Genomic DNA, 12244 nt, shown 5'->3' with positions numbered 1-12244 from the left:
TTTTAGAAAAGAGAACTTTCTAGTCAATTTTGAGCATTCTGATTGACCACAGTTATGGCACTGCTCGCTCGTGTTTACATTGATATCATTTCACGTCAATGGCAAATTGTTAAATGCCAAATGTTTCCTCTTTTGGGACTTTCAGCTATGGATCATCTTCTGTGCTTAGTTCCTAAGTCAAGCTGTTAAAACCAATTCCAAACAATGCAACTAAATAATAGCATCTACTAAGAAAGCAGAAAATAGAGACAGAGTAAGTATTCTTACCATGCTTATGTACAAATGCCAAGCCAGCTAACACTTGAAACATGATGTTCCTAAGTTCATTTTCTGAGAACATCGTATTTTCTCTATTATGAGGCCAAAGACAAAAAAGGGAAGAAAAACAAGAAATCATACAAATTGTCCAGAGTCAGGAAAGGGAAATGCAAACTAGATGTGTGGAAACATGACCAGGAATTGTACATTTGTTTTGTCAGGCCTCCACCGACTGGTTTGCTAGAAATAGGCAAGAGTTATGTAAATCAGAGCAGTGATGGTGACCTCATAAACTACAAGATTCCATCCAGGAAATCAATACATATACCATGTTGAAAGTTCATAATTTATATGCCATGAATTTGTTTTTCCCCAATTTTTCAGAATAAGAATCTGAGAGGGAATCTTGCAAGTTGAAGCCAGTTAGTTGAAACTGTAAGTCCTAACAGGACCTCAACACACCTACCATGTTTGTGAATAAATGACAGGCCTTGAAATATCTGAAAGCTTATGTTTCTTATCACTGATTCTGGGAATATTTTCCTTCTGTAAACAGCAGATTAAAAGAATCCCCATAAATCAGTCCAATGTCATGTGTCACACATGGATCATTTTATTATGGATTCATAAAAGTCAAATGTGATGAAAATGTACAGCCAAAAAAAAATTCAAATATGGGAGAAACATTCAAGTTATGATGTACTGTATGTCCTCCTGACATTTGATTTACAGTAATCCCTCGTTTATCGCGGGGGTTACTCTTTCTTTTTCTGAGCAAGAAGATTTGTATCAACGGATATGCCCAGACCTCGAATTAAAGTGAAGCCTCTTATAATAATACACTTGAAATTTAAATTTATTACAAAAGAAATCCAGGTAAAAGTCCTTTTTCCAAAGCTGTGCATTTCTCCGTTGCTCTCTATGTAAGCACACAGACGCGTGCGTTTCCTCTCGGCACGCCTACGAGTCACGTGATTGGCTCACGGAGACCAAGCTGTCAATCAATGTGCTTACTAGCACGTTTGTGTGTGAGCTGAGTTTTGCGCACATGAGAGACACAAGAGAGACGAAAGCAAGCTTTTGGATCCTCTTGCCTTTTGTAATAAATTGACAGGTGAAAAACCAATACAGAACAGCGTCAATATTTTATTTTGAGACAACAGTAAAGCCCCACAATGCGCGGTAAAACATATCCACACTGTAAAAAAATACGTGAAGCAGCGAACCCGTGAAAGATGAACCGCGATACAGCGAGGGATTACTGTATATAATATTTTCTTACCTGTCCTTCATGAGCTGATAGAGATTCTCCTTCATATATTCAAATACAAAGTACAGGTGATCGTTCTCTCTGATGACTTCCTTTAACTTCACAACATTTGCATGGTTCAGCTTCTTCAGAGACTGACAGATAAAAAGCAGGATTAACTATTAGTGCTGTCAAGATAGTAAAACAAATGAGAGATTACTGAAAGATATATAATTAATTGAATGAACTTCTTGTTAACGGTCAAAAAGACCTAAGTGTTATTACAGATTCGTATCAGTTACAGTAATACTTTTTGTGTTTGAAATGTTTTCTTATGACTAGGAAACTAAATCATGTGGGTTTGAATTACAGGCTTACGACCATAATTTGCAAGCTCATGCTCTGTGACTCCAAATCCATGTATTATTGGAAAATCAATGATATCAAATCAGTTATCAAATAGCCTGCACAGTCCAAGGCACGTTGGGATATTGGCACATTGGAACAGTGGCAAATTAGGACTCTAGAAAACTCTAGAAAACTTATAGAAAATATCAAATGCTGTATCAGGATGTTTTCTAGTTATTTTTACTCAGGTTTTTTTGTTGTTGTTGTTGCTAGTTACGTTAGTTAAAAAAATACAACTGGTAAGTTAAATTTGAGCAAAAAAATTCTTGACTCAGCACAGGACATAAAAACTTTTTTGCAACCACCAAGTAGCACTAGTACTTCAGTGAAAAACAAGATCAAAGTTGTCATCAGGACTGAGCTCTCATCAAACGTGTATTCAATCAGCGGGCTCAACACAGTAGTAAAGAACATGAAAAAAAAAATAATTTCTTTTATGCTACGAGGTGGCACTCTCTTTGTGATAGAATAAAGTTTGTAGATGTCTTCAGAGGAGGGTGCATATAAAATACTGAATTTGAAATTCTGAAAAGATCAGATCATCTGGGTTAAAAGTTAAAACAGATTTACGGTTATGGTGAATTATCAGAAATTGCAGTGTATAGACCAGTGTTTCTCTGATGGGGGTAGTAGTACCCATGGGGGTACTTGAGGGAACTTACGGGGGTACTCGTGCTTTTAAATAAAACAAACATGCAAAAATCCTCTTAAAAACAATTATTGAATTAACTAATTGATTCAGAAAAATGAGTACATAAAACAAATTTAATGTTCTATAGGTTGTTCAATTTCCTTATTGAAAAAATCCAGCTCCTCCCCCATACTAGAATGCTTCGACCCAACTTGTCATGTGCCACCTCTCATTATCTGTCAAGTTAATGATTTATTTTTGTGAACACATCTCTACTATGATTCCATACATTGAATATTTTTCTATGGACAAAAATGTCATCTTACTTATTTCATTTTGAGAACAGGTCTGACACTTTATGTTGATTATTCTTTTTTGGGACAAAGCCGGTATTTATTAATAATGAAACTAATGATTTATTGATTTAAAACCTAATCTCTACTGTAGTCCCAAAACAGGATGCTTTATGTCTAATATTTTGCTGTGGGCAAATATTTAATAATATTTTTTAAAGCAGTTCTGACACTTTATATTGATTTTTTTTGTGGAAAAATATTAATTAACAATTAAGTTATTTCTTTTTGGTAACAGATTTCTCCTATGATACTAAAGAGGCCATTTCAGGTTGATTTTTTTTTTTTTTTTGGGGGGGGGGCATTTGTATTGACAAATGAAGTTTGAAAAGGTCTAAAGTTTTATAAATCAGACCCATTCTCGAGGTTTCACTGTATTTGATGAATTACAATAGATTTCACCTTGGTTTTTGTTGTATTTTTTCACCAACATGAGTGACCTCACAGATCTGTTTAATTTACAGTTCAAGAGCACCTTCACCAGTATCCTGTGCAGGAACTTGTGGCAAAGTGCTACAGTTGTATTCCGGTCACATGAGTGCCATCTGAAAAACTATTTCCAACTGCTGGGGACTCATTAACACAGTCAAGAGTTGTTTGAAGTAAAATAATGTTACATGCTTTTTTGAAAAAGAATGTTTAATGTGTGCTCAGAAATGTCAATGATGTGTGGCTTCTGACAGAATAAGTAGAATGTGTCTATTTTTATTTATTTCCTCCTGTTTTTTTTTCCAGTCATTTTTACAGTTTTTCTTCATTGGTTTGGCTCATTTCTTGAAACTGAGATGACATTCTCATGACTATAAAGCAATTTGGCCAAACAGACTTGCAGTTCTGCACAACACTTCAGATAACCAGCAAAATGTCATTTGTCTCCCAAAACTACTCATCCATGCTTCAAAATGAAATCCCTTTGTTTAGTCACGGTCACCCCCCTCTCTCTCCTGGTCACCAGCCTCATCTTCCTGGCCATCCAGTCTCTGTGCTCTGTTCGGCCACAGATTCTCATCCACATCGCATCCAATGTTGTCTCTTGAGATACAGCATGGGGAGAAGCGTCGTGCATGCCTGAGGCATGCTCTACACTGATCCCCTGTTATGTCCTCACAGGCAGCGTCCATTGCAGTCATGAGAGCCCTCTGGCTTTCCGCATGGTGTTCATACACTCTCCATCTCCAAGCAGAGAAAAAATCCTCCATAGGATTGAGGAATGGAGAGTATGGTGGCAAGAACACATTGTGCATTCTTGGATGCATGTTGAACCTTCCCTGGATGCGTGGACCCGGGTGGAAATTAACATTGTCCCATATAATTACAAACTCGGGTAGGTGAGGCCCTTCGAGACCCCTCTAATTTTCTGGGACCAGATCAAGATACAGTACATCCAGGAAACGGAGGAGTTTATCTATGTTGTATGGGCCAAAACTTGCATTGTAGGTGGCCACACCATTTTCTGAGATGGCCGTGCACATGGTTATAAAACCTAATTTTATCCCCCCGCCGGCCTGGGACATCCACTGTGGCCCGCTGGCCAACAATGTTTCGGCCACGCCTGCATAGGGAAACAGTACTAGCACCAGGCCTACCTGTATATATACCGCAATGCCAGCACTCCAGAAGATAGACAACACCTGTCAGGTAACTCAACAAACAGATTGGTACCAACATTGTGGAACATGGGAATTTATTGATTGAAGCTTGAATATATTGAATGAAACCCCGACAATATTGATTGAAGCTTGAATATATTGAATGGAACCCCTATTATATTGATTGATGCTTGAATATATTGAATGAAACACCGAATATATAGATTGAAGCTTGAATATATTGAATGAAACAGCGATATATATATATATATATATATATATATATATATATATATATATATATATATATATATATATATATATATATATATATATCGCTGACCCTAGGGTCATGACAGTTGTTTTGGTCGCAAATCCGGGAAAATGTCATAACTAGGGGATGAGAAAACTCAGTATTCCACGTCGCAACATGAAAATAACGTAAATCAGGTACATTGTAACTGTATTCCAGTCTGTGAACAAGGATGGACTCGGATATTGGTTCGGTCTGCTCGCTTCTCTTATTGAAAATATGTGCGTCCAAAACTCAGCTTATGTGGCTGGCAGATCAAGCTTCCTCAAATGGTGTAGACTGTAGAGTAAAAAAAAAAACACGCTAATCTTTAAGTTACCGTTCACAGGACGCATTTTTACCTTTGGCCTTCATTTCTGGGAAAAAAAAGTGTGTCTTTTAATTGGGGAATTATGGCACTTCAAACTTAAAAGGACCCTTTCAAACTTCCATGAATGGTGTAGAGCAGTGGTCCCCAACCTTTTGATCATCACGGACCGGTCAACGCCTAACATTTATATTGTGCGCTATCGTTTGCTTAGCACAGTAACTATGGTTCAACAGCTGTTCAGTGAAGCAAACGGCTGCACATACCAGTTGGCCCAAGTTCTCGCTTCTGCCTTTCGACAAGCCAGGTGAGTGCTCTTGCTTGGCTCTGTTTTGTATTGAAAGCTCAGCTGGCCGTGTTGGGTCGCTCCCGGCGACCGCAGAGCGGCCGCCATTATTCATTCCTGCCCCCTGCGTGAGCCGTTGAATGTTCCTGAAGTTGATTGGCTGTGGCGACGCGAAACGCGGAAAAAGTACAAAAAAAATTAATTTCACACGAAAGGCAAAATTTCGCTTCTCGTGACCGCGCACGGCCATTTGCGTCGTTCCATTCGCGTCCATTGCGTCGCCCGACGTACATTTGCGCCCAGTCACGCAAAATCCATTGACTACAATACAAAACTCTCCGCTTTTTCGCCTCGTTTGCGTTTGGTATGCGCGTACCATTTAAGTAAATCATTTCCAAAACATTATTCTGGGTGCAGCCCACGCGGCAGTTGACCGGTCCGTGGACCGGGGGTTGGGGACCACTGGTGTAGAGTAAAAAAAATGCTACTCTTTAAGTTACTGTTCATAGGACGCACTTTTACCTTTGGCCTTCATTTCTGGGAAAAAAAAAAGTGTGTCTTTTATTTGGGGAATTATGGTACTTCAAACTTAAAAGGACCCTTACCTTCACCTCTCTTAGGTTCATACATTCCTCCCATGAATAAAATTTCCTCTTCATTCTATGAAAGAAATGCAAAGGTTTCTTTTAATTTGTATTATGCTGTCAATGACGAGCTCAAAGCAAAGTGTTTGGTGTTTGTAGGGTTGGACAGAGCATCACACAAGAGGTGTAATGAATATTTTGGTCCTCTCATATAGCTGAACAAGCCAAAATATTATAAACACAAAAAGCTAGGTCTGACAGAGACATTTTAAATTAAATTCTTGCCTAGCTCCTCAATAGGATCTCATTAATTGAAAGCTCAAAAGTCTATAGTGCCTAATATAATAAAACGTTTTGTATAAAACTTCAACATTTAATTATAATTTTAAAGTGCTAAATGCAAAGTATTACATGGTGTGTTTAGAAATGCTATTTTCACTAGAAGCCCTGTTGCAAGATACCCACCAAAAGAGCACTAAAAGAATATCATAAACTTCTTCATCAGGGACCTGCCATTTTTGGCCTTCGCTTTGCACCACGTTAGCAACATGACACACCCTCCCCCACTCGACTTTCACTCCCTTTCTCCATGACACATGTATTGTCTTACATGGTGACCAAACAATCAAGCCATGGACATGTCTTTTGGTAACTCATGTATTATTTAACCATGCAGCAACACAGTTGAAACAAAGACATCAAAAACTTTTTTACCCTTCTGATGGACAAAAATAACATGAGGCAGCAAATCAAAAGTACCGGGGGGGTTGGGCGGGGGGTTAGGCGGAAATGCTTGTTGCAGTATCCAACAAGCATTTCCGCCTAGCCTAGTTTCCAATCAACTAGTGAATCATTTTTCAGATTTCATACATGTAATCTCCCCACTTTAATTGAATCTTTGAATCTGTGGAATCTTTGAAGAAAATTTCCAGTCAAGCACCATTAATGAGACTCAAAAAAAGACAGAACCAACAGTATTCACTCCAGTCCAACTCAAATTGTGTTCTTATTGTATTATTATTATTATTGTTGTTAATATATGTCAAAGGCAATCCCAAAGCTTCCTAAACATACTAAAATATTTTAATTTTTATAACTTATTACAATAACTGAGAAATTTCAAGGTTGATGTTTTTAAGCATACCACAGCGACATGCGAATAGGAGATAGAATTTATGTGTTGATTATTGTGTCGATTCATCGCTAAATCGGATTTAAACATTTTGCTTCCATCCCTTTGTTCAAAAACAGGAAATGTTAAAATTGATAGTGCCAAATAAATTCTGATTCAATTCCTGTTTTGGTCCCTATCATGTTGAAAAAAATTCATTGATTTTCAAAGTACAAGTAAATGTTTTGATTATGTCATGTTTATGTTCTTTCTTGTGGGTTTTCTGTATTGGCTTGTGTCGTGCCTGGGGGAGGGGGGGTAACCTTGCGCCACGAGGGGGGTGAGTGACCAGCCAAGCGCACCTGTTCCCCATTTTCATCGTGGGCTTTTTAAGGCTGGCCACTGCAAGAGGGCGACGCTGGGTTATTCCTTTGCCACACTCTCGCGCATAGTGAAATCTCCAGGGCAGCTGCTCCGCATTCTACCGCCTAGTGATCTTTTGCTTTGTACTTTGATCCAGTTGCATTTTGCTCACTTGATGTTTTCTGTAGTTATTTTGCTCTAGTCGCTCTCCTGCAAACGCCGCTCCCTCGTTGCCTTCCTTCCCATTCGGGCTGACCTGCCCAGACGTTCTAGTCTCTCCATTATTTGGTGCTTTGTGAATTTTGTTTGTACGTTCCCATTCCTTTTAGACACTCTTGTTTTCCACGCCTGAGGTGCGCTTTTTGTTATAATATACTCTTTGAACTTAACTCCTCGTGTGTCTGGTCGGGGTCCTTATTATGTTCGTGCTCGGAGGTTACTCAGGATAGATTAAACATAAAGATAAGTAGTCAGCTTCAATGAAGGATGACAGAGATCAGAGAACACAGGTGACAAACTGAAATTTAGAGCACTTGGACAGTTTTTTTTAAATAAGCTATCTAAATGATGTATTGATTGTCAAATATCAGTATTAATTAATCATTGATTAGTTGTTTACTAAGCAATAAATCATTGCACCTTTAAACGTAAATATTCACTCTCTACTCTCTCATTCTAAAGTATGTGGCTTTAGTTTTTATATTAACATCATGTGTAAATTACGTTTATTGTTGGGAATCTCACTTTACCTTCTATCTCACCAAAAGAAAAAAAAATCACCTCAGTCTGCCTGTATGTAGATGCTGTTATCTCAGCAGCTTTGATAAAACTGGTTCTTCAAGACCCACGGCTTATCTTTAAACCTCTTGTTGCTCTTCTGCCTGTCAACATGCTTGTTTATCTTACATTGGATATACAGTGATCCCTCCTACTTCGCGGTATCAGTACTTCGCAGATTTTTCCAAGAAAAATTAAAAATATTTCAAAATAAAAAATAATTTAAAAAATGCGCAAAAATCGAAAAAAAAAAAAAGCAAACAAGTACATTATACAGTACTTTATTCATCAAATAACTAAGTAATATTAGTTAATAACTATGTTAAGAATTCTTCAAGCGTTAGAGTTCATGACGTTTTTTTATCTTATTTTGAAATGCATGCTTTTAATCTGTCGGGTCACGTTGCATTTCCGTTTACTGTTTTACGTTCTCTGTGCGCCATTCGGCTCATTACGGTGACGTAGTGAATAACAACATAAGCTCATGTTTATTGTTTATTATCATTTATGTTGATAACGCACGCCACTGCCTATGTTTAGTAAGCAATGAGTGTTTATTCTGTTTATGTGTTCATTTGTGTAGAGGTTGCACTTTATAGTTAGTAGTTGTTAGTTGTTGCTAACCCGCTAATGTCGGCTGAAAATACAGTAAATTCATAGATTAAGTGTTTATATGTTAGTTTACTGACTTTAAGATTGTTGTTGATTTATTATTCGACAGATACTACATGATACACCATACATGAGCCAAAATAAATGTGAAGTTCAACGTGATGACTTGCGTACTCTTTCACCGGAGTCTTGGTGCAGATAACCAGTCCTGAGACTGAGAGAACAAATTCTCAACAAACTAAGTAATATTAGTTATTTAATGACTATACTATAATCTTAATAATGTTAATAAGGATAATGTAATGTTAAATAATAAAGGAGAAAGGAAATAAAATACGCAAAACATGCAAAAATAAAAAGGATTGTTTATGGTTACTGTGGCTATATTGGGGCATACATAGAAATCTAGGAACTTTTACCCTACTTCGCGGGTTTCAGACTTCGCGGGGGGTTGACACCCCCCATTAATCGCAAAGTAGGGGGATCACTGTATGTTTTTTTTTTTGTTTTTTTTTACACACCATTCTTCTATGGCATGTTTTTCATGTAATTGAGAAACAATGAGACCAAGATCAGTTTCACACGTTCTTCCACTATTACAGTCAATAAAAAACAACAAAAATATTTGACAGGGGATGTACAAAATATCCAAGATCATGTGGTCGCACAAGTGAGCACAGCATTTCAAAAGTAGGAAAGTGGAAGTGTTCAGAATGAACAATTCACATTCAAACGAATGAAACCATGCTTTGGGGTGGTTTTATTATTTGGTGAAACTGAAGTAAATATGAGGTAAAGATTTTTAGTGTTGGCAAAAAACATTAAGGCTTCAGCAAGAAAGCATTCAATGGCTGCTAATAGGTGCTGAATCCATTTAACATAAACCTAAATGTGATTAATTTTGAAATAAGCCACATCTTTCAATATGCGAGAAGGAAGGCTATGCACCTTTTTACAACCACCTGATCTGTTTCTTCTTTTAACTTCCACTCAAGGTTTCTTTTGAGTTGTACAGGTTAAGGGTCACACTGTTTCTGACAATCTGAAAATCTATCATACTAAATTTGTCATCTTCCTTACCTTTTAATAGCAACCAGTTCTCCGGATTCGTTGCTTCTCCCCATCATCACGCTACCGTAAGTGCCATCGCCCAGCTGCTTCAGTGCGGTGTAGCGGTTCATGTCTCACAATGGTCGGTTCATCAAAAAATAGTCTCAACTCACTGAAGATTTTTTTGAAATACCTCCCGTCTTCTTCCAGGCCAGTTCATTTGTACTTTTTCAGGGAAGGTGTTCAAATTTCTGTGATATTTGTGGTTCGAAATTCATCTTGAACGGATGGAATGTCACCACTGGTGAGCAGTCTGCCATTAGCATGCCTATATGGATCATACAGAAATATATTCATCATCAACTATGACAGAATAAATCATGCAATTTGCTTTGTTTTTGTGAGATAAAGTACCAAACACTCCCTCTTCTCTTTATTCCAGTGACAACGGTGTCGTGTGTGTCACATTTGGACATGCAGACCTAAAGCAGATGACACATAGCAAGCTCTGAGCAGATTAGGCCGACTGGGATGTAAATAGGATTTTACATCACTGCCATGTTTACGGCTCTTCACTATTCTCTTACATGGACACTGTTCTTTTGCTAAACTGGTATTATAATATGTACGGGCTTTAATTAGTACAGTGGAAACAATTTAGAAAGTGTCACATTGCAAGTTATAATTGAAACAGCAATTTTTTTAATGAAAATACTAACTTTCTTGAGTAAGAAATCGTTGTACTGTACTTTACAAACTGAACACTAAAAAGAAGTCCTAAGTAAACAAGACTATGTAAGCAGACTAAAGCTGTAATATGAGGTGGACAAGTGGAAAAAAAATCTTCTAGTAATAAAAAAAGTGTTGGGTGATAAAAGTCCCCATTTTGATTTGTCAAAGTCCAGCAGCCACTATATTAACCAGGTAATGTGATTACACTTTTTATGGACATGACCACAATGAGAAGGCAATTTTGGTGTTTGTAGTTCCTTTACAGAAATACAAACTTTACTCACTTTTTCGTAGGGGAGTAGAATGTTTGATCAACAAATTAGGCCAATGAAGGTTTTGCTCTTTTCCTATATGCTATAGAATACTGTGACAAAGTAGGAAGGACAGCAGGAGGGCAGATGGCCTGCTCGCCACACTCACATCACATATGGCACCCTGTTTTTAGGAGGAAGTCAAGATGTATCCGAGTTTCATTACATTAGATAGCTAATCAAGGTCAATCGTATTGCAAAACGAACTTGAAAAATAATTTGTTAATTTTGCATTACAAAAAAGGCGTTCACAAAACCACAATAGGTTTCAACTGAAACAAAAACGTTCTTCCGGTTAATGTGAATTTAACGATTCTGTTTCTTAAACTTGTGTTTGACATCTATTAGGGTGTAGCAGTACCAATTGTGATTAATTTAGCTTTTGGCAGCGTTTCTCGTAATTCTACAAGTCAATCTAAAGGTCTCACATGTATATGCTCAAAACCCACCGTTTTCACGAAGGTGTTGTCCTGTTAACTTGCTGTCTGTTGAGGCTGATATCGACGCGTTCTTTCCATGGAATTCACTCAACGTCTAGCACTTGCGATAAGACCTTTGTGCAAGTGTTTGTGCGTGTACATGCGCGCGGACCAGCCGCTTCTCCATGGTAACAAATACACGAACGCATTCGACTGTAGTAACAACCAAACGCATTGTGGGGCTTGTGGTTTTCTCTCTCTCTCTCTCTCTCTCTCTCTCTCTCTCTCTCTCTCTCTCTCTCTCTCTCTCTCTCTCTCTCTCTCTCTCTCTCTCTTTCTCTCTCTTTCTCTCTCTCTTTTTTCTCTGGAACGACATATCACAAATGAGAGAGAGATTGATAAACAACATTTCAAATATTTATCATTATTAATTGAATGTGTGTCCCACAAAAAGCATGCAAGCCTGTGTATCACATGATATGCTGGATTTGACATCATCAAAGAGCTTTCCAAAACAATAGCTGAAGAAAGGAAAATCCTCTTTTCGGTTTATCATATTTTTATAAGATAGTTAGCCTTACTTGTGTGTCACACTACGTCATACAACTCTGTTATGTATATACTCAGATAAGGATTTTTTTTCATGATTTTTTTCTTTCTTATTTGCATAAGTATGTTTGTCCTCTTAGTTTGTCCTCTAGCAGTATTATCTTGCGAAACAAATAGTTTCTCCTTCTGATAAGAAGCAGTGCAAATTTGCTATCCTGTTACCTCCAATCCTGTTACTGTGATTAGAGTAAACTTGATTTATTGATGAATCATGTAGTAAAAAGTGTAGCAATGAGCTGTAATCTGTACTAATGAAGCCTATGAGAGTTGTTTACCTACCTG

At 37.6% G+C, this 12244-nt stretch overlaps 1 protein-coding gene across 1 annotated transcript in view; it reads right to left on the bottom strand.

Annotated features, from left to right (window-relative positions):
* The window catches only part of mak (male germ cell-associated kinase), a 33426-nt gene extending 21894 nt beyond the window's left edge, over positions 1-11532 (bottom strand). Inside the window, exons 1-5 of the mRNA XM_088441843.1 lie at positions 11384-11532; positions 9922-10219; positions 6000-6054; positions 1541-1662; positions 268-350 (exon numbers count right to left, since the gene is read on the bottom strand). Of these exons, the coding sequence (XP_088297969.1) occupies positions 268-350; positions 1541-1662; positions 6000-6054; positions 9922-10022 (361 nt within the window). The 5' untranslated portion in view covers positions 10023-10219; positions 11384-11532. The remainder of the gene's footprint in view (positions 1-267; positions 351-1540; positions 1663-5999; positions 6055-9921; positions 10220-11383) is intronic.
* Positions 11533-12244: the final 712 nt, after the last annotated feature.

Source organism: Hippichthys cyanospilos, chromosome 19 (genome assembly GCF_059441005.1).
Source record: "Hippichthys cyanospilos isolate Australia breed blue-spotted pipefish chromosome 19, RoL_Hcya_1.0, whole genome shotgun sequence".
Taxonomy (NCBI): Eukaryota; Metazoa; Chordata; class Actinopteri; order Syngnathiformes; family Syngnathidae; genus Hippichthys; species Hippichthys cyanospilos.
This window is presented reverse-complemented; position numbering and strand designations above follow the sequence as displayed.